Consider the following 20,084-nt stretch of genomic DNA (forward strand, 5'->3'; position numbering starts at 1 on the left):
GAAGTCCATATATTGTTTGTGGGGTAAGTTGTAAACACCTCTGAAAACCATAAGTAATTCTATTTACGCTAAGTGAGGATGAGTGGAATTTTTTTCCCTGTTTTTTTACTATTTATGGCTCTTGTCACCGTCCCTTTCTGGTCATAAAAGCTTATCAGGGATGTGTAAAGGATGCCTCTGTTTTGTTGTCTTAACTCACCAACCCACTTAAAAAGAAGGACAAGGCCAAATGAGTTCAGTTGACACCTTTTATTCCTCCACTGGGGATTCATTTGAACTCGGCAGTTACTCCTGTGACAGCGCATTTTCCATTCGTGGGCCTTGTGTAAGACGGGAGACGGCTCACTTTGCAGTAGCGGGCCTTCACTGTGTTCTAACAGTCTAGAGAATGTCCTCTGGTGAAATCTATTACTAAAGCCTTGCTGAGATGTGACCGGCACACATCTTTCATGACATATTTAAAAGTATGTGAGTGGGACCGAGCCTCCTAGTCTTGACATTTGAAGATTTAAAAAGATTAACATTTTTGTTGTGGTTTTGGGCCATTAACAGTCTCAGAAAATATGGCTCCAGTCCTGCGAAGGTCAGAGCTCAGTCGCTGCACAGTCTTACTGGATTATTCCCAATAATCCCCAGCTCATACAGGATGGACAGAGTGGCGAAAAGGATGTAGCAGATGAGAGAAACAATTCCCAACTTCCAGTCCAGCTTCCATCCATTGATGTGCACGGCGACAAAAAGGAAGAGGATGGAGAGGAGGAGGGTGGAGGAAATGAAGACCAGTCCAGTGCTGTTGACCTCTACGGGGTTGGTCGTGTCCACGAAGGCAGTTTTGATGAACCAAGGCAGACCCAGGCAGAGCATGTCAAAAACATTGGAGCCCACAATGTTGGACATGGCCATGTCAGCTTTCCCTGATGAATGGAGAACGGGTTTACACATCAGCTTTCAAATCTGTATTTGCAGAGAGCCATTGCTTGAGTTAAGTTTGTTACTTGATGAAATTTGAAGAAAAAAAAAACAAGGCTGATGGGGAAAACAAAGTAATGAGTAATCAATAGCTGGGTCAATATACAATTGCAGGACTATTTGTATCATTGCTGACATTTTTGCTGTTTTCAGGCCTGAAATTAAATAACTAAGAAAGCCTTGGAGTCTGGCCAGTCTTTTCTTCAGGAGGAAATGACATCATGTGGAGCAGGTCATGTGATCTGGAATTACACACTTCCTGGAGAGGAGTTTTTGTAATGGGGAACTTAGTTGAAAGTGATTTCTCTGACACATATACAATCAGTTATTTTCAGTACAAAATTTGATATGTTGCCAAAAAATAAATATCTGTCATGATTATCTCAATTTAACAAAAAGAACACAATCCAAACTTTTTCTGAACAAGCTAATTTTTATTATTAACTAATTAGAAGGTGGTTGTTGTTAAATTTGGACGGTTATTTAGTTGATATTTTAGTGATATCCAGTCATTTTCTATTAATAAGTGGTTGTTTCCATAATTATGTAATTTGTAAAGACATGATCATAATGAACATAAAAACTTTTTTTTTTTTACTTTTAATAAAAATGAATACAAGATATATCCCATAAACTTCAAAAGTCCCTCAATTATAGATTGACCCATTTAAATGTATTTTTGCTTAATGCCAGTGTAACAAAAGGCTAATGTTGTGGTCAGCTCCATTTTAAAAAATGAATACGATGTTCTGATTTTGAATATCTTAACCATTATTTTTAAGATAGATAGACGGACAGATGTGTAAAAACATGACATTAGTGATACCTTCTCTGGCCACCATCACACTGGCTATGGTGTCAGGTATACTGGTTCCAGCAGCGAGCAAAGTGAGTCCCATTACTGTATCAGGGATGCCGAGGGTCTCACCTGTGTAGACATGATGCCAACATGAACAGATTAAAGCTATGAGAAGAGCAGCTGCTTGTATCTGTGGTTATAGGGTTAATAGATTAGACTAGAAGCAGGGCTGTACCAAAGATTTTAAATCCCGCCGACAGAGCTTTCTAAGAAATGCTTCACTAGCAGCTCAGCAAAACTCCTAAATTTTCATAGCATTAAAGAGTTAATTAATATAATTGAAGACACATCATGTTTTGAATTGTACTTTCCCCACAAAAAATGTAAGAAATCTTAAAATAGCATCTGCTCTGTCCCTCATTTAAACTCCGGATTCCATCCATAGACATCATAATGTGGGTGTAATTGTATGTAAACTCCCTTTCGTGTCATGTTCCAGTGTCCTCATTGCCTCTGATTGAAAGTAATTATGGGGAAAATTATTTTCAGCAACTCAAACAACTCACTAATTAGAGACAACAGTTCAAATGGATCTTTGCTTGTGAAATGCAACCATTTATGGGTGTTCTGAACTGCTCGATGTGATGTCGCTGTGCTGCTAATGTACATCGCAGAGCCACGTTCTGCATCACACACTCTGCATCCCGTGCCTGCTCTTTCTTAACACTAACCTTTCCTTCCATGTGAGCATCTGACGACTATGGGATAATAATCTCATTATACTTCGGTACACCCACCACTGTCACATGATAAATTTACCCCTTTGGCCTGGTCCTGGGTCAGTTTTATACTTCTCACCTCAGTTGTAGATCTGGTACTGCAGCTGTGCTCGGACCCGTGTCAGGTTCTGTACATACATCCGTTCCTCACATGACTGTGTTTCCTCAGGGGTGAAGCTGACTGTAATCCTGCTGTGGCTGGCTCCGCGCTCAGCCTACTGGAGCTACAATAACCCCCCTCTTAGGACAATGGCATCCCAGGAATTAGCCAGCAGACCAACATGTGATTCTACTCTGCAAATCAGACGTTTTTCTCACAAGTTTCAAACACTTGTGATCTGCACAGGCTGCCTGAGGGATGGGCTCATTTACACCTGCAGCTGAACTAACAGAGCAAAGGCAACATACAGGGTTTATACAACAGAATGAAAATGTAAAGGCCCCATATTATGCTTTATTACAGCAATAATAAAGAAAGCCTCACATGGTCTCTCTTCTAAAGGGGCTATTTTAGTCAATAGTTTTAAATGTCCACACACTCCTTCAGGAAGAAGACTCTCTCTGGGTCTGCGGTGGATAGCGTAGAGCAAAACAGCTGATTGGAGTGTATGAGACTAAGACTTTCTATCACTTTTAATCTTATTTGCAAGCAACAATTTTTTCTTGGAGTATATTTAAATTCAGCCGTTATTTTTACCTCGTGTTTGGTGAGTTTGCCAGACAACATTGTGGTTACAAAATCAGTTACAGCTTCTGGAATGTCTGTAAATTAACTGCTGGTTAACTCGCTACTTAGTGTGTCGTATATTGATCTATTTCATACTAGTTCTGTTGTTTGACCACAAAAACTGAACAAAAAATGTAAATGAGAACAGCTTAATTTGGCCGTAGTAAAATACAATTAATAAGAGCACAGGGAGCAGGAGAGAAGCAAAGACATGTAAACACGGGATGAAATTAAGCTGCACTGAAGACGACATGAAAACACATCCCAGTTCAGTTGTTCATCGGTTTCAAATTGTTTTATGGTTTCCACTATCTCTGAAAATGCCTCAGCACTGTCTAGATTTCCACATACCAATGCTAACATACAATGGTAACATTAGCCATGAGAGACATGCTAAAGCTAACGTTTTCCTTTAGTTGTGTTGAAAACGTCATCAAATATAACAAAAAAGAATTGACCTCCAGTTCCTATGATACTGGGAGTGCATGAAAACTCTAGTGTTCAGCCATGCAGCAAACATTTTACTTGTTTTTTCGACACTGAGACATTTCATGGTTAGCAGAAGCAGCTTTAGAAAGTAAATAAACCCTCTGAACGTCTCATCTCGGAAGCAGTGAAGGTGCAGGATTATACAAAGTTTGAGCTAGACAATTATCGGTTCCTCAATTCCTACTTACTGGCTTAAAATTCGGACTGATCTGTAAAGCTAGGAGGCAATGGCAGACAGCACCTTCATGTTCTCACATCAAAGTTTTTCAGACAAAACACAATAGAAATAGATTGTCACGACATGGAAACTTTACAAATATCAACCTTACCAACAACCGTGACCATCCACACCAGCACGTATGTGAAAGCTGAGATCCAGACAGCTGACATGAGGAAGGTTATCATGAACCAGGGCTTCCAGAATCTTCTCCTGCAGTCAGGGACGGTCAGGAAAAGCAGAGTGATCACGGGCAGAGACAGAACCCAGAGGATCCGCTTCAGGTCGCTCTCCGGCACAGCAAACACACTTCTGTGCTCTGCAGGGATGCGTGCAGTCAGATGTTATGAGGAGAAAAGTCACATCGTCAGGCCTCATGAAGGTCAAACAAGACGGGAAATGACACCAAGTAAACATACAATGGTGAAAATGACAGACTTTGCACTTCTAAAGAACATGTCTGACCTTCCGGGATCTCGTTGAGGCCGTGCAGGCTGAGGGACAGGTGGGAGTAGCCCGAGTCATCCTGGAAGATGCCGCTGTCTGTTCTGGAGCGACTGTGGACTCGGAGGCTGGTCTCTTCGTTCCAGCCCACCAGAGGCTGCGTCTCAATCTTCTCACCGGAGCCTGAAGCCAGACATGTGCAGCAAGGGCTCAGCTTCCTCAGGATGAACTCACTGATGCGAAGGTCAAAGCACAGAACCACAATGTAGACGCCATAGACCAGCAGCAGAGAGGCAGCGTCATACCTGGAAGATCAGGAAAACAAATTCAGCTGTAAGCTCATGTTTCTGTTTGTTTTAGTTTTGAAAATGGGACAGTTCAAATTACTCTACATTTCCACGTAAGTATGAGAGATTGTAGCTGTATGGATAATTTCCATCTCCAGTCCCATTGGCAGATCAAAAATAAAGAAATTACAAATAACATAAAACCATAACTGAACAAAGACATATATAAAAGACAAACAAGCAACAAGCAAAATCTGGGCGACCAAGGCAAGCTACCAAGCAGTAATTAATTAAAATTTACCCATGATGATATTGTAAATATCTCTTTGTTGTTATTGCACATATCCCTCTATCATTATTGCATATTGCTAAACTACACTTACCTCTCTGTCTCTATAACATAACACTCCATTACATATATCCCTCAGACGCTATTACATATAATTGTATTGTGCATTTCCCACTGCAGCTACTGCACACGATAACATTGCACATTTCTCTTCATTACTATTATACATTTCCCTGTCTACATTACATATAATTACCCTATACATGTCCCTTTTAATACTATCAGAGTCCCCAAGAACAAGCCTCATGCAGACGAACAAATTTACAGAGTTATGATCACAGATCGAGCTCATAGTTTATCATGTATTCATATGTGGATCATCTATTCATAATTATATGTTTTTAGTCATTACTAGAAAACTAAAATGTTTTGTGTTTTCAGGTAAAAGGTGACCACTGCTTCCAGGTGTCAAAAGTAGAGACCTCAGGCCACCATGAGGATTCTGAATCCAGCCTGTAGACACTTGTTTGTCAAAAATGAATCAAGAATTTGCAGTTAAATTTATCAAATCATTTAAAGGAAGCCAATGGACAAAGATTTTAATATATTATAAGGTGTCAGTAAGGTGCAGTTCAAATGTCATCCTGTTACCTAAGTGAAGAATCTAGGTCAAGTGATCACATTAAAACAAACTGTACTTTCTGAAGATGCCCGTGACATATGGCCAGAAGCTACAGCAATATTTTATCAAGTTGACCTTCAACTTTTACCACAGTAAACATGTAGAAATGACTTCCAAAGTGTTTTATGTCAAAGAAGATTTACAATTCTGCAGAGATTTTCTTTTGAAATTTAAAATATGTCCTACGTCTACCTTAGAAGTTTTTGTGATTTTTCCATTATTTGATATCTTTTTTGAAGTTGTTAATTTCCATGCTTTGGCTACTTTTAGTTTTTTTTGATTACCTTATTATTTTACAATGTATAAAGTTCTCACCGTACAGATAGCTGTGTACTTTTAGTGTAATAAATGTGGATGAGTCACAGCATTGTTCCAAACAGTTTAGTGATTTGTCCCGTTTGTTGTTGCAAAAGTCACAAGACACAATAAAACAGCTGTATTTGACTTTTACAGCCACATCATATGCAGGTTGTTTAAGGCCTGCCGCTCATCTAACTTTAACGCTAACTACTATGAATACACACACATATAAACTCACCAGTACACTTTGTTATCAGAAATGATGGCAATAACAGCAGCGACACTGATGCCGTATGCCAGGCAGTCCCTGAACAACGGCCAGCAGGTGAGCCGGCCTGTCTGATAAAAGAAACAAAAACAAACGGTTTACAGCTCACACAGCGCAATCATTCTTGCTCTTGACCCAGCAAAGGTTACCCTCGTGCATAAGCAGTTTTGGTAACCTGTGGATGTTATGAGCGTGTGCTTGTGTCAGAGCGTACCATCGAGGCCAGGAGTCCACAGGCAGCACAGATTCCTAGGAGGTTGTAGACAGCTGACCCGACGATAGTGCTGACCCCGATGTCCCCCTTTGTCACAAACACGCCTAACACATGACACACACACACAGAGCACATCTTAGCCTCTGAGACAGGAACAACACGGATGGAAGAAAGCCCTAATCAAAGGCCATCTCTGCGCCCATCTGGTGGTGGAGTCGCAGTTTATCAGGTTGGGAAAGGACACGGCGACAGTGACGATGATGCCGCTGCTGTCTTCAACATTGCTGGTTGTGATTATTGTTGTATTTATGCGTGATTACCCAGGAAGGCCGTGACCAGTTCAGGTGCTGAACTCCCAGCTGCCATGAATGTGGCTCCTGCCACATCCTGAGACAGTCCCAGACCTGAGAGAGACCCAGCGACAAGAAAACCTGATCAGACACAATCCAGTACAACAAAACCACAAACTGTGACCTGTAAAAATGACCCAACATGAATCTGAAATGCAATATTTATTGTATGATTATATGTAATGAATGGGAACACACTGAAGTCTGATATTTAGCCACCCTCTGTAACTTTATTAAGTTTGCAATGGAAATAATCAACTCATTGATCTTTATTCCCAGCATAGATATTGGCATCAGGGAGAGCACAAGTCTAATAAAGATAATTCAGATCCAAAATAGCAGGACCTCCTCTCATGGGAATGCAGTCATCATTATTAATGTACATTTCAATATATCTGCTGTGAAAAGGGTCTACTTAAAAAAAACATTCAGCACCAATTTTGACAATAGTTTAATAGATGGACTAATTTATTCAAGTAAGAAATATTGAATATCTCCTCATTCAAACTTCTGAAATGTAAGGATGTGCTGCTTTTCTCTGTTTTATGTAATTTTGAGCAGAATATGTTTCATTTTTGAACTGATTGTTGAACTAAAAAAGACATCCAAAGACATCACTATGGACTCCGAGAACCTGAGCCATTTTTCACTATTCTTGTAGACTTTTCACAGACTTACCAATGACTGACTAATTGAAAAAATATATATCAGAAAGAAGAAAATATTAACTAATTAAACTTATTTCCATTTAATGTTAATTTTATCTGTTATTTACTGTTTTTAATGTGATGCTGCTGCTGCCTCCTTGGTAAAGGAGATCTCTGATCTCAATGAGCCTAACCTGGTTAAACAAATGCTAAATAATAACATCACTCAGTATACATGTATACAATCTACTAGAATAATATTATGTTGCATTATGGGAATGGCTAAATATTTAATCTAAATCCTCATTAATCCAGGTAATGCAACATTAAGATGCAGATCTGCACATTATACAGTGAAGTTTAGATCATGTTTTATGCAACTTACGTTCGCTGATGACCTCTAAGGAGGGCAGGAAGTAGTCATCGCAGACTATCGCTACGGCCAGAAGCATGTAGAAAATAATCATAAAATAAATGACCAGTCCTCCATCCTTCCTCTCCTGCACCGTGAAGAAGCCTTCAGGGAACTCAGAGGACTGTGGTGAAATACACTCAGTCTCATTCTCTGGAACACACACACGATCTGCTCAGTGGTCATCAGTAACGCAGTGTGTCACCTCAAACAACCAACAACTTGTTCGGATCCTCTGCCAGGATCGTTTGAACCCTAAACAGACATTTCATGGCAATAAGACACGAGGATTAACACTGTCACAGCCTCGGTTGATTCCTCACACTTTGTAAAACACGAAAATGAGCCGTGACATTTCTAATTAGACACTAATCACATCACAGTTGTTCAGGAATCTGTTTGGATCACATTGATTTTTACGCATGCATCTTACCCAGAGCCCGACGCGCCCTGATGGAGCGACTCTCCTGACTGCTTCTGGCTGTCAACGATACGAGATGAATGATGCCATACAAAAATATTACAAATCCGAGAAAGTAAGGTATAAAATCTTTCCTCTTCTTCTTCTGCAGACCTGCAACCGTACTCATTGTAAATTGAAGGTAAAATACAAATAATAAAGGGAAATTAAAAGCGGTTATTCTAGCAATTCATCTGTTGTTGTTTTTAAATTCTAACAAGCGTGCAGAGATTTCATGCGGAGCTGCTGGCATCTAACACTACTAACACTACGGCTACAAGCTGCACACAGAAAGAGATTATTGGGGGGAGAAAGCATCTTTTAAGGTCCAACCAAGAATGAGGGATCACGAGTTGCGAGTCATTCCAGTCGACTTGAACACACTCCAGCCTGAGGCGCATCGGGGGTGAAATTCAGCGCAAACTTACCCTAAACTGCTCTGCCACATGTTAAGAAGTGGAAAATCTGTTTCTTTTTCTTCTTTAAAAGCAGAAATTTAACACCGATTTGCGCGCTTGAGCCTCTCAGTAAACAGGTAGCCTGAGGCCTGGAGCTGAGCAGACAGGAAGATCAACTTTAAGGCTGCAGGATTTCACGATCAATCATTTACTGCTGAATGCATCTATCTATCTATCTATCTATCTATCTATCTATCTATCTATCTATCTATCTATCTATCTATCTATCCAACTAGCTAGCTATCTAACATAGTTTTTACACATGTAATTCGACTTCTTTGACTTGAAACAAAAAAATATGTCATGAAAAATTAAGGCTTGAAAAAAAAGATTAATCATTGAAAATTGCTGTATTTATTAGGGGTGATTAATTTCAGTTATATTACAGCATTCTTTAGTGCCTGAGTTGCAACACTCTATGCATTGTCAATATTATTGATTCGACTAATTGTATTTTTCACCATGTTAAAGTAAATCTCCAGAAACTGTTTTCTCTCTTTTCATCTGCATTATTTTCTCCTCTGAACACAACAGTAAGGTGGTAAGGCTCCAGTCCCTCTTTTTGTACTCAGCAGTTTGTTTATTTAACGTATTTCAGCATCAAGATATAATGCAGGTGTCCCTTTAAGTTTGACCTTTCAACCATAACATACTACTAGAAGACATGTGGCAGTCAAAGGGGTGTGAGTGTGTTGCTGGTGGGGTGTCGGACTTGTTTGGACATGTCTCAGCTGTTGTCCTCCATCCACAGACCTGCCTGCTCCCAGTGTTCCATTCACATCAGTAAAGGAAGAGCTCAGGACACATTAATCTGATGGACAGTCTGTCTTCACAAACCTGCAGAACAGCACAGTGAGTTGCTTTCCTGATTTGCTTCTCCGTGGCCCTAAACTGTGAGAATTACACGTGCAGGAATGCAAAATGATGTCTGAAGATTGGCAAACGATTCATTTCCTAAATGGTCCACATGGCATTTTGTTTGCATCAATAAGCTCCACACACCCGCTGAATTAGGCTGCTCAAGCTTCTCTTGTAGTGATGGATGACAGAGTCTAAAGAGTGTTTTTTTTAGACTGTAAATGAACAAACAGTGAGTTAACAGCGCCCCCATGTGGAATAAACTGGTTTTGTAGTTGGTTGGCCTACAGAGAATAAAGCATGTGGATAAATTCAGAGTTTCATAATTCATCATTTCATGATATTTAGTTTTTGCAGGCAATTTAATTTAAATCTGTTGGTTTGTATTTTTAAATATCCTCTCCTCTTAAATTCAGGTTTTCTTAGTGTAGTTCCAACAAGCTATCTGATAACATAACAGAGTTTCTATTTGGTGCAATTAAGATTTAGTTTTTCTTTTACGGCAGCGTGTACTTTGTGATGATCAAAACACTTTTTCCATTAAAATGACTCAGATCTACTTAAAATTATGTAACTGGCAAAACTGGACACCAACATAACTTGCATATTCCAAAAGGACAAACCGAGGAGAGATTATATGATTAATAATTTTGACACACAACTACACCCCATTACAAAATAACATGTAATACATGAATGTCTTTGTTTTTAGACTTTTGTAACCTTGAGGTTCTATTGTGTAATTTTTATTACCAGTGTGATTCTGGGATAAAGTGTCTTTGTAAATGATGTCACACCTACTTTTATAATATCATGCCCATGCGCACTTTATTCCATCATCACATTTCTTTTCAGCCTCGTATAAGCATTGCTTTGGGATTATGTTATGTATTCCTTGTAAAGATACTCTTTGCAAAGTGTCTCAATTTGCCATTTTTATAATATTTGCTCTATTTTTTATATGATTTCTTTCTTCATGTGGGTGTTATTTCATCACCAGACTGACTTCCTATGTGGAGCACTGCTGAAATTCCAAATATTTTTTGGATAAAGTAACCATAGACACACATTTATATCAGGTGGTATCATCGGCCATTATTCTTCACAGTGGTCACGGTGTTTGCCTGGATGTCTGAGCGGCTCAGATAAACCTTCACAGTGCAGCAGTTTGTTATTGGCTTCGTCTGTAAGCAGCCAGCAGATGCCAGTGTTGGAGCGGAAAGATATCTTTAAAATGTGAAACCTAAATTTACACCAATATGGAGTGGGTTTTTTAAATGGAGAAAGACAAAACATGCATCCTCATTAGTTAATATTGTGCTTTGCTTTCTGCTGTTTTTTTAAACATTTATTTTATATCCCTTATTAATACCACGAGGGGAAATTCTGATTTTCGTATATCCCCCCATCTGGGGGTGGTGGAGTCAGAGCGCAGGGTCAGCCGCGGTACAGCGCCCCTGGAGCAGGAGGGGTTAAGGGCCTTGCTCAAGGCGTCACAATCACCCATTCACACACACATTCACACACTGATGGCGGGAGCTGCAAGGCGCTGCAAGGCACTAACCATGAGCCATCAGGAGCAATTTATTTCAGGAATTTCGTGGTCATAGCAGCACCATTGTTCCTTTTATCAAGAGCCGTGAGCTGCAGCTGCACTCAGAACAAGCAACAAACTCTCGTTTATTTACAGATTTTTGTCCCGCTGAGATGCATTATTTAACATTAATATGCTGCACTTTCTTTGTGTATGTGTGTTGGATTTGCGAAGGTAAAATGGGAGCTTGGCGAGAAACCTCTCCATCTCATTTGTCACTCGAAGCCTCTGTGTGTCTCTCAGTGTTTGTGTGCTTTCACTTGTGTGCAAGGAGTAGGGCTGGACCCGAATATCTGAATATTCATTCGCTACGGCGATATCCGGATATTAATTTTGGTATGCGGTGTCATTGGCTTTGATGATGTGAGACTTGCTACCAGCCACTGTTGCATCCCTGGCAAGCACAAACAGTCGGGTATCTGCTTCCTCATGGAAGCACGGGGCCATGGCATCCAGTGACATCTTTTTGTTGCAGATGACGTCTTCTCCCTTTGTCACCACAACCGTGTTTGTTGTCTCAGCTTCACATATTTTCTCTGCAAGAAAATGAAACAGCTCGTTCTTGTTGCTCTCATCTCGCAGAAAGCTTCTCCAGTTCATTTGGGTCTTGCTGGTTTCTGTGACTCTCCTCCTGATCCCCTGTCCTCTTTTGGACCTGGTTTCAGACTTCAGACTTGACTTCTTGTATACGTCAAATACTATGTCTACCCGCTCACATTTGGCGCCATAGGAAGCAACCTTTGGAAGGATGTCTTGTCTGGCACAGTCAACAAACGTCTTTGAGGTCCGTTGAGGTGTGGCATTGATTAGGGCTGAACCATCAATGATCATAGCATCTCCCTCCGGTTCTCTGTCTGGCAGAGTCACTTGTGCTTGAAGAATTTCGGTCAGCTGTGACTTCTGGCACATATGAAGCTTTCCACTGTCACTGAGAGAGGCAGGGGCTGACTGATTCTCATGCTTGAAGAATTCTTGCAAGTCACACTGTCTGGTCTGGCAGGTGATAAACAGTCGTGAGAAGAGCTGACAGTTGTCTTTCAATGCTTTCTCCTTGGAACTGCTAGCAGCCTGCTCATGTTTGAAGAAAGACAACTTGTTCTTCTTGATTGGTTGGTAGAATGGACACTCTCCATCTTTCTCCAGACCCTTCATGAATGACTGGAACTGCTCCTGGCCTCTCTTGTGATGTGTTCTAATGAGCTCAGCAAGAGATGGGTCTGCAATGTTCTTCGTGTCTAGCACCAGCAGGTCAGCTGACTCTTCTTGGAAAGGGTTGCCCATCTCCTTGAACACTGTGAGCAGTACTTTCAGCTTCTCGAGGAAAGACCTCTGGGCATTTAAGATCTATTCATGATGTTTGCTGCTGAAAGCTGCATCTTTCACACCTGACATGCCGCGTATGCAGCAACTAGATGACCGACTTCTGGTCCTGCCACCATCCAACTCCGAAGTGCCAAGATCACTCAAATCGGCCAAGTACATGCATTTCTATGAGAAAAACACACTTTCGATATGCCGATTTGGCGGCCATCTTGAAAAATGGCCGCTACCTTGGATTTTCAAGTGGCCAATCGGGCAGATTTGTTAAGTATACCAATGTGAATCACCAAACCAAATTTGGTGCTTGTGTCACATTTTGCATGATTTTTCTACTATCCGCTCCAGTAAGTCACAGCTGCTCCGTGTTACTGACCTATGAAATTCCTCTTATCATTCACTTATCACGTCTTGATGTTTGCGTGTGCTGCTCCTTGGCTCTGGGAGCGGCGCAGGTCTGTGTGTTGCGTGTACTTCTACTTGTTGAATAGCAGCACCCTGCCCTCTGCCAGCAGTGTTCAAGGTTCTAGAAGAAAAACGAGAGGTGAATGGCTGACGCATAAGCTTGTGTTGTTACCAAAGGCTCAGATCATATCACCAAAGACAGCAGGTTGGGTGAAACCGTAGCTGGATTCAGATCGCTGTGGCTTGCACTAACCAGAAACTGGAACTAACAAAGGAGTTTTAAAGAAGCTAAAGAAGCTAAAGAAGCTAACAGCGGACATTCTTTTGTTTTGAGAGGGGCGTTACTATGGGTGAGAAGATGCAACACTGTCTCCTGCTTGTGCTGTGTTTGTCGGGGCTTGTTCAACGCTCAGCTGCCTTGGTGTCTTGGACAGCGGTGGTGGAGATAAGCTATGTTAACAGCAACAATGTGACGGAGGAGAAAGTCTGCGAGTGCGGAGTATACGGTCGTGACTCTCCTCTGGACAAAGCCAAAGGGATAGTGACGCTTCCCAAGGGAGACCCCGTAGCCTGCAACCCATATGACTTCTCCAACCGCAATTCCAGCTCACCGCCCTGGATAGCCCTGGTTAAAAGAGGCAACTGCACCTTCGCTGAGAAGATCAACGCTGCCAAACGCCAAGGGGCAGCCGGTGTGGTCGTGTACAATGAGGACGGCAGTGGGAACAGCACCACTCAGATGGTACACCCAGATGCAAAGGGGATTGTGGCAATCATGATTGGCAACTCACTGGGCATGAATATTGTCAGGCTGGTGAAAGATGGGACAGAGGTTCAGATGCTTATTGACGTGGGCAACAGTCAATCCAGACCCTGGATGGATGCCTACTGGCTCTGTTTTCTGTCCATCACCTGCTGCCTCCTTTGTAAAGGAGATCTCTGATCTCAATGAGCCTAACCTGGTTAAACAAATGCTCAATAATAATAAAACATTAACATCACTCAGTATACATGTATACAATCTACTAGAATAATATTATGTTGTATTATGGGAATGGCTAAATATTTCATCTAAATCCTCATTAATCCAGGTAATGCAACATTAAGACAAAGATCTGCACATTATACAGTGAAGTTTAGATCATGTTTTATGCAACTTACGTTCGCTGATGACCTCTAAGGAGGGCAGGAAGTAGTCATCGCAGACTATCGCTACGGCCAGAAGCATGTAGAAAATAATCATAAAATAAATGACCAGTCCTCCATCCTTCCTCTCCTGCACCGTGAAGAAGCCTTCAGGGAACTCAGAGGACTGTGGTGAAATACACTCAGTCTCATTCTCTGGAACACACACAGGATCTGCTCAGTGGTCATCAGTAACGCAGTGTGTCACCTCAAACAACCAACAACTTGTTCGGATCCTCTGCCAGGATCGTTTGAACCCTAAACAGACATTTCATGGCAATAAGACACGAGGATTAACACTGTCACAGCCTCGGTTGATTCCTCACACTTTGTAAAACACGAAAATGAGCCGTGACATTTCTAATTAGACACTAATCACATCACAGTTGTTCAGGAATCTGTTTGGATCACATTGATTTTTACGCATGCATCTTACCCAGAGCCCGACGCGCCCTGATGGAGCGACTCTCCTGACTGCTTCTGGCTGTCAACGATACGAGATGAATGATGCCATACAAAAATATTACAAATCCGAGAAAGTAAGGTATAAAATCTTTCCTCTTCTGCAGACCTGCAACCGTACTCATTGTAAATTGAAGGTAAAATACAAATAATAAAGGGAAATTAAAAGCGGTTATTCTAGCAATTCATCTGTTTTGTTTTGTTTTTTTAATTCTAACAAGCGTGCAGAGATTTCATGCGGAGCTGCTGGCATCTAACACTACTAACACTACGGCTACAAGTTGCACACAGAAAGAGATTATTGGGGGGAGAGAGCATCTTTTAAGGTCCTACCAAGAATGAGGGATCACGAGTTGCGAGTCATTCCAGTCGACTTGAACACACTCCAGCCTGAGGCGCATCGGGGGTGAAATTCAGCGCATAACTTTGGTTGATGCTACTACCCGTAACTTTACACATGTAATTCGACTTCTTTGACTTGAAACCAAAAAAACGACATGTCATGAAAAACTAAGGCTTGAAAAAAAGATTTATCATTGAAAATTGCTGTATTTATTAGGGGTGATTAATTTCAGTTATATTACAGCATTTTTTAGTGCCTCAGCTGCAACACTCTGTGCGTTATCAATATTATTGATTCGACTAATTGTATTTTTCACCAAGTTAAAGTAAATCTCCAGAAACTCTCTTTTTGTCTGCATTGTTTCTCCTCTGAACACAACAGTAAGGTGGGGCAGATTAAAAATGAAACTTCCCACAACATTCCCTGAGAACATTTTATTTTTAAAGACTAAATGAGATCATTCATAACTAAGGCATATTGGAAGCATGAAAATTCATCTTTGCAATGACAAAAAATAATGTGCATACCTGTACGTTGAAAGTTCAGTGGTCTAGTGTGAATTGGACACACAAAAAGAGCAATGACTATGTAAATATCTGAACACAAGATGGCAAAACATACATGAAACATGGTTGATGTTTTTCCTGACACATACAGGCCTAACACAGCCGTACAGCACTGCTGATGTTCTGGAAAGTGGAAGAATATCTTTCCTTCCCTCCTGAGGTGGTAACATCATGAAGTCACTGCTCTGCAGAGAACCACACTGGATCGCTACCTCCAACACACTGGAGTCCTTTGGGATTAATGGAGAACTGAGTTTGTCATGTTTTCTCTAAATTGTTTCATTTGACAGATACTGACAGCTGGATTTATGAACTGTTTATCTTTGTTTCTTTAAGAGAGGTTTGGTATATTTCTTCTATGATTTAAAAGAATTGATTAATTTAGTTTGTCATCTTTCACAGATATTTGTTGTAGCCAAGGGCGTCAGTTTGTTTTTAAACGTGGGGGGGACGGAGACCACAGCACTTTGAGAAAATGTCGAAGAACTGCGGCAAAATGCCAAAAGTTGGACTCGAACTCACAACTACCACACCAAAGACAGAGACTCAACCTGTTGAGCTAAAGCTATCGGTACATGCGAGTAGAAAGGTCTGTGGGCCGCTATAGTACTAATTCTCCCGGGCCGAAATTTTGCCCCTGTACGCCTCTGGTCGGAGCTTCCACTTGGCACGGGCGCAAATTTAGCATCTGCGCGGTTTTTTTAACCTCACGAAGGTGTGCTGCATGTCTGTGCAAGTCTCGGCCGAGTGCGGATGGTGCGTTCAGGAGCGTCGGAATTTTCTATACTACTGAAAATAACTGGGTTTACAACGGCTTACATGTGAAGAATTTGAATGTGTTGGAGACAAAATGACCCCTGACAAAAAGTGGGGGGGGACACGTCCCCACCGTCCCCCCCTAAACTGACGCCTATGGTTGTAGCATATTTTTTGTGTTTATATCTTTGTCACTTTAAGATGTTTTTTTCTCCTGTGTCTGACATGCTGTTGGGGGTGTGCCACTGGGACACAGGCTATGGCCACGCCCACCTGATATCTGATCGGTCTGAAATCCCTGTTCAACCAATTATCCAATGACAGTGGTACACCTGGTTAGCATATGTGTTTGCCTCACGTTTTCATCCATTTTGATTCTGCTGAAGGCACAGAGAAGCTGGAAGTTAGTCTGATTACACAATTAAAGGCTTTAAGTTGAGGAGTAGCTTGTGTCTGTAGTACAGGAGGCTGCGTTTTCTCCATCTTCATGACAGCACCACCTGACAAACCGGGTAAAAAGACAGCAGCATGAACTGAAGCATGAGCTGATTTCTGGTCAACAGGGCTGTGAACACTGAATGTGAATGAAGATTTATTAATTTAATGTTAGTTCAGATGTCCTGACTTGGACAGAAAAGTAGGGGGTCATGTCTGGCCTCCTTCCAGCCTATTCCAGCCAATTTACTGAACATGCAACTTTTAGAAACCAAGTTAAACTGCAGGACAGAAAATAGTATTTAGCTGAGAGCTAAAGCTTTATACTATAAATACATGGACAAATAGTTGTGTTTTGGGCATAAAAAACTCCCAAACAACAAAACATAACTTGTTAGGCAGTGCAATGTGGGTGGACGAAAACTTTACAAGTACATAAATAGAAAGTAATATTTTTGGTTGAATAAACCTTTTAAATCATAACTTGTTAGTCAGAAAGTGCTATGAGTGGACAAAAAGTATTTAAAAATACAAGTAAAAGGACACAAAGTTCTATTTTTGATTTAATACACCTTTTGAACCATAACTAATTAATCAGAAAGTGCAATTAAGGTGGAAAAAAACATTTAGAACTATCAGGACAGGGACAAAAAATTCTATTTTGGGGTAAATAAAGCTTGAAACCATAACTTGTTGGTTAAAAAGTCTTTTTTGGGTGGAAATTTTTTTAGATCCACTAGTATATTGACAGAAACTTCTATTTTGAGTTGAATAAACCTTTTAAGCCATAAGTTGTTTGTTACACACTACAAGTACAGGGACACAAAAATTGTATTTTGGGGGGAATGAACCTTCAAACCCATAACCTGTTGATTAAAAAGTAATATTTGGGTGGAGTTAGAACTACTAGTACATGGACAGAAAGTTCTATTTTGGGTTGAATAAAGTTGGGTTCTGAAACTGCAGCTTTCTCTTCTGCTGCCACATATTAGAATGAAGAAGTGTGCTCCAGTCCCTCTTTTTGTACTCTGCAGTTTATTTCTAGCTGATTTAACGTATTTCAGCATCAAGATATAATGCAGGTGTCCCTTTAAGTTTGACCTTTCAACCATAACATACTACTAGAAGACATATGGCAGTCAAAGGGGTGTGAGTGTGTTGCTGGTGGGGTGTCGGACTTGTTTGGACATGTCTCAGCTGTTGTCCTCCATCCACAGACCTGCCTGCTCCCAGTGTTCCATTCACATCAGTAAAGGAAGAGCTCAGGACACATTAATCTGATGGACAGTCTGTCTTCACAAACCTGCAGAACAGCACGGTGAGTTGCTTTCCTGATTTGCTTCTCCGTGGCCCTAAACTGTGAGAATTACACGTGCAGGAATGCAAAATGATGTCTGAAGATTGGCAAACGATTCATTTCCTAAATGGTCCACATGGCATTTTGTTTGCATCAATAAGCTCCACACACCCGCTGAATTAGGCTGCTCAAGCTTCTCTTGTAGTTTTTTTTTAGACTGTAAATGAACAAACAGTGAGTTAACAGCGCCCCCATGTGGAATAAACTGGTTTTGTAGTTGGTTGGCCTACATAGAATAAAGCATGTGGATAAATTCAGAGTTTCATAATTCATCATTTCATGATATTTAGTTTTTGCAGGTCATTTAATTTAAATCTATTGGTTTGTATTTTTAAATATCCTCTCCTCTTAAATTCCTTTTCTCCTCCTTTTCATGATGCCACTTTTAATAAACGACTGGTTTTATGAATTTCAACTCTGCCTAAAAATATATCCAATTATTTTGCAGTTTTGTATCTATAGAAAAAAGGATGTTTCTATGTACTTATTAATTGGCTTATTTATTTCATAATGTGATTTATTTAGTGTACACTTTGAATCTGCGCTGATCAAGGCTTCAGTTTTTCTTGTAGGTTCAGAGAGTGTTGGTGTAATGTGACACTTTTGTACTCTGAACTAATCACTCCAAGCTTTAGCTCCCAACTTGATATAATTTTGTAAACACTAACTTCCTTTTTACAATATAAAATATGATGAAGCATGAACTTAAAAAAAGATGCTGTTGGCTGAATGGGGCATCAAGATCTGTAAAAAGAGAGAGAAGTGAGAGAAAATAATGTCAGCATTTCAAAAAAGCATTCCCTAAAAATACAATTGAAATACTAATGTGATAGTACAAGATAGTTCCAACAAGCTATCTGATAACATAACAGAGAGTTTCTATTTGGTGCAATTAAGATTTAGTTTTTCTTTTACGGCAGCATGTACTTTGTGATGATCAAAACACTTTTTCCATTAAAATGACTCAGATCTACTTAAAATTATGTAACTGGCAAAACTGGACACCAACATAACTTGCATATTCCAAAAGGACAAACCGAGGAGAGATTATATGATTCATAATTTTGACACACAACTACACCCCATTACAAAATAACATGCTATACATGAATGAGTCTTTGTTTTTAGACTTTTGTAACCTTGAGGTTCTATTGTGTAATTTTATTACCAGTGTGATTCTGGGATAAAGTGTCTTTGTAAATGATATCACACCTACTTTTATAATATCATGCCCATGCACACTTTATTCCATCATCACATTTCTTTTCAGCCTCGTATAAGCATTGCTTTGGGATTATGTTATGTATTCCTTGTAAAGATACTCTTTGCAAAGTGTCTCAATTTGCCGTTTTTACAATATTTGCTCTATTTTTTATATGATTTCTTTCTTCATGTGGGTGCTATTTCATCACCAGACTGACTTCCTATGTGGAGCACTGCTGAAATTCCAAATATTTTTTGGATAAAGTAACCATAGACACACATTTATATCAGGTGGTATCATCGGCCATTATTCTTCACAGTGGTCACGATGTTTGCCTGGATGTCTGAGCGGCTCAGATAAACCTTCACAGTGCAGCAGTTTGTTATTGGCTTCGTCTGTAAGCAGCCAGCAGATGCCAGTGTTGGAGCAGAAAGATATCTTTAAAATGTGAAACCTAAATTTACACCAATATGGAGTGGATTTTTTAAATGGAGAAAGACAAAGCATGCATCCTCTTTAGTTAATATTGCGCTTTGCTTTCTGCTGGGTTTTTATTTCAGGAATTTAGTGGTCATAGCAGCACCATTGTTCCTCTTATCAAGAGCCGTGAGCTGCAGCTGCACTCAAAACAAACACCAACCTCTCGTTTATTTTAGGGCTGGACCCGAATATCCGAATGTTCGTTGGCTACGGCGGTATCCGGATATTAGTTTTGGTATCCGAATATTCGCCACAAGACAAGATGTCGGAGACCTCCGCCGTTTGGGTATTCTTCAGTTTAACTGAAGACAAAACGAAGGCAGTGTGCAAA

At 40.4% G+C, this 20,084-nt stretch overlaps 2 protein-coding genes across 4 annotated transcripts; one reads left to right on the forward strand and one right to left on the reverse strand.

The window, feature by feature from the left end:
• Positions 1–234: 234 nt before the first annotated feature.
• slc24a5 (solute carrier family 24 member 5) lies at positions 235–14,751 on the reverse strand. Of its 3 annotated transcripts, none has more exons than XM_051939532.1 (9): positions 14,587–14,751; positions 7,847–8,026; positions 6,785–6,868; positions 6,465–6,568; positions 6,221–6,321; positions 4,446–4,729; positions 4,093–4,299; positions 1,796–1,897; positions 235–914 (listed from the first exon to the last, which is right to left on the reverse strand). In XM_051939532.1, the coding sequence occupies exons 1-9, from the start codon at positions 14,735–14,737 to the stop codon at positions 592–594; spliced, it is 1,536 nt and encodes a 511-aa protein (XP_051795492.1). In that variant the 5' UTR covers positions 14,738–14,751; the 3' UTR covers positions 235–591. The 3 variants fall into 3 exon arrangements, with proteins under 3 accessions (XP_051795492.1, XP_051795490.1, XP_051795485.1); XM_051939530.1 differs by lacking the exon at positions 7,847–8,026 and adding an exon at positions 14,127–14,306; XM_051939525.1 differs by lacking the exon at positions 14,587–14,751 and adding an exon at positions 8,307–8,863.
• Positions 13,312–14,109, forward strand: LOC110957253 (RING finger protein 148-like). The gene has a single exon (XM_051939542.1). It carries the CDS (start codon positions 13,312–13,314, stop codon positions 13,906–13,908), a length of 597 nt encoding a protein of 198 aa, XP_051795502.1. The 3' UTR covers positions 13,909–14,109.
• Positions 14,752–20,084: the final 5,333 nt, after the last annotated feature.

The sequence above is a fragment of the Acanthochromis polyacanthus genome, chromosome 2 (assembly GCF_021347895.1).
Source record: "Acanthochromis polyacanthus isolate Apoly-LR-REF ecotype Palm Island chromosome 2, KAUST_Apoly_ChrSc, whole genome shotgun sequence".
Classification (NCBI taxonomy): Eukaryota; Metazoa; Chordata; class Actinopteri; family Pomacentridae; genus Acanthochromis; species Acanthochromis polyacanthus.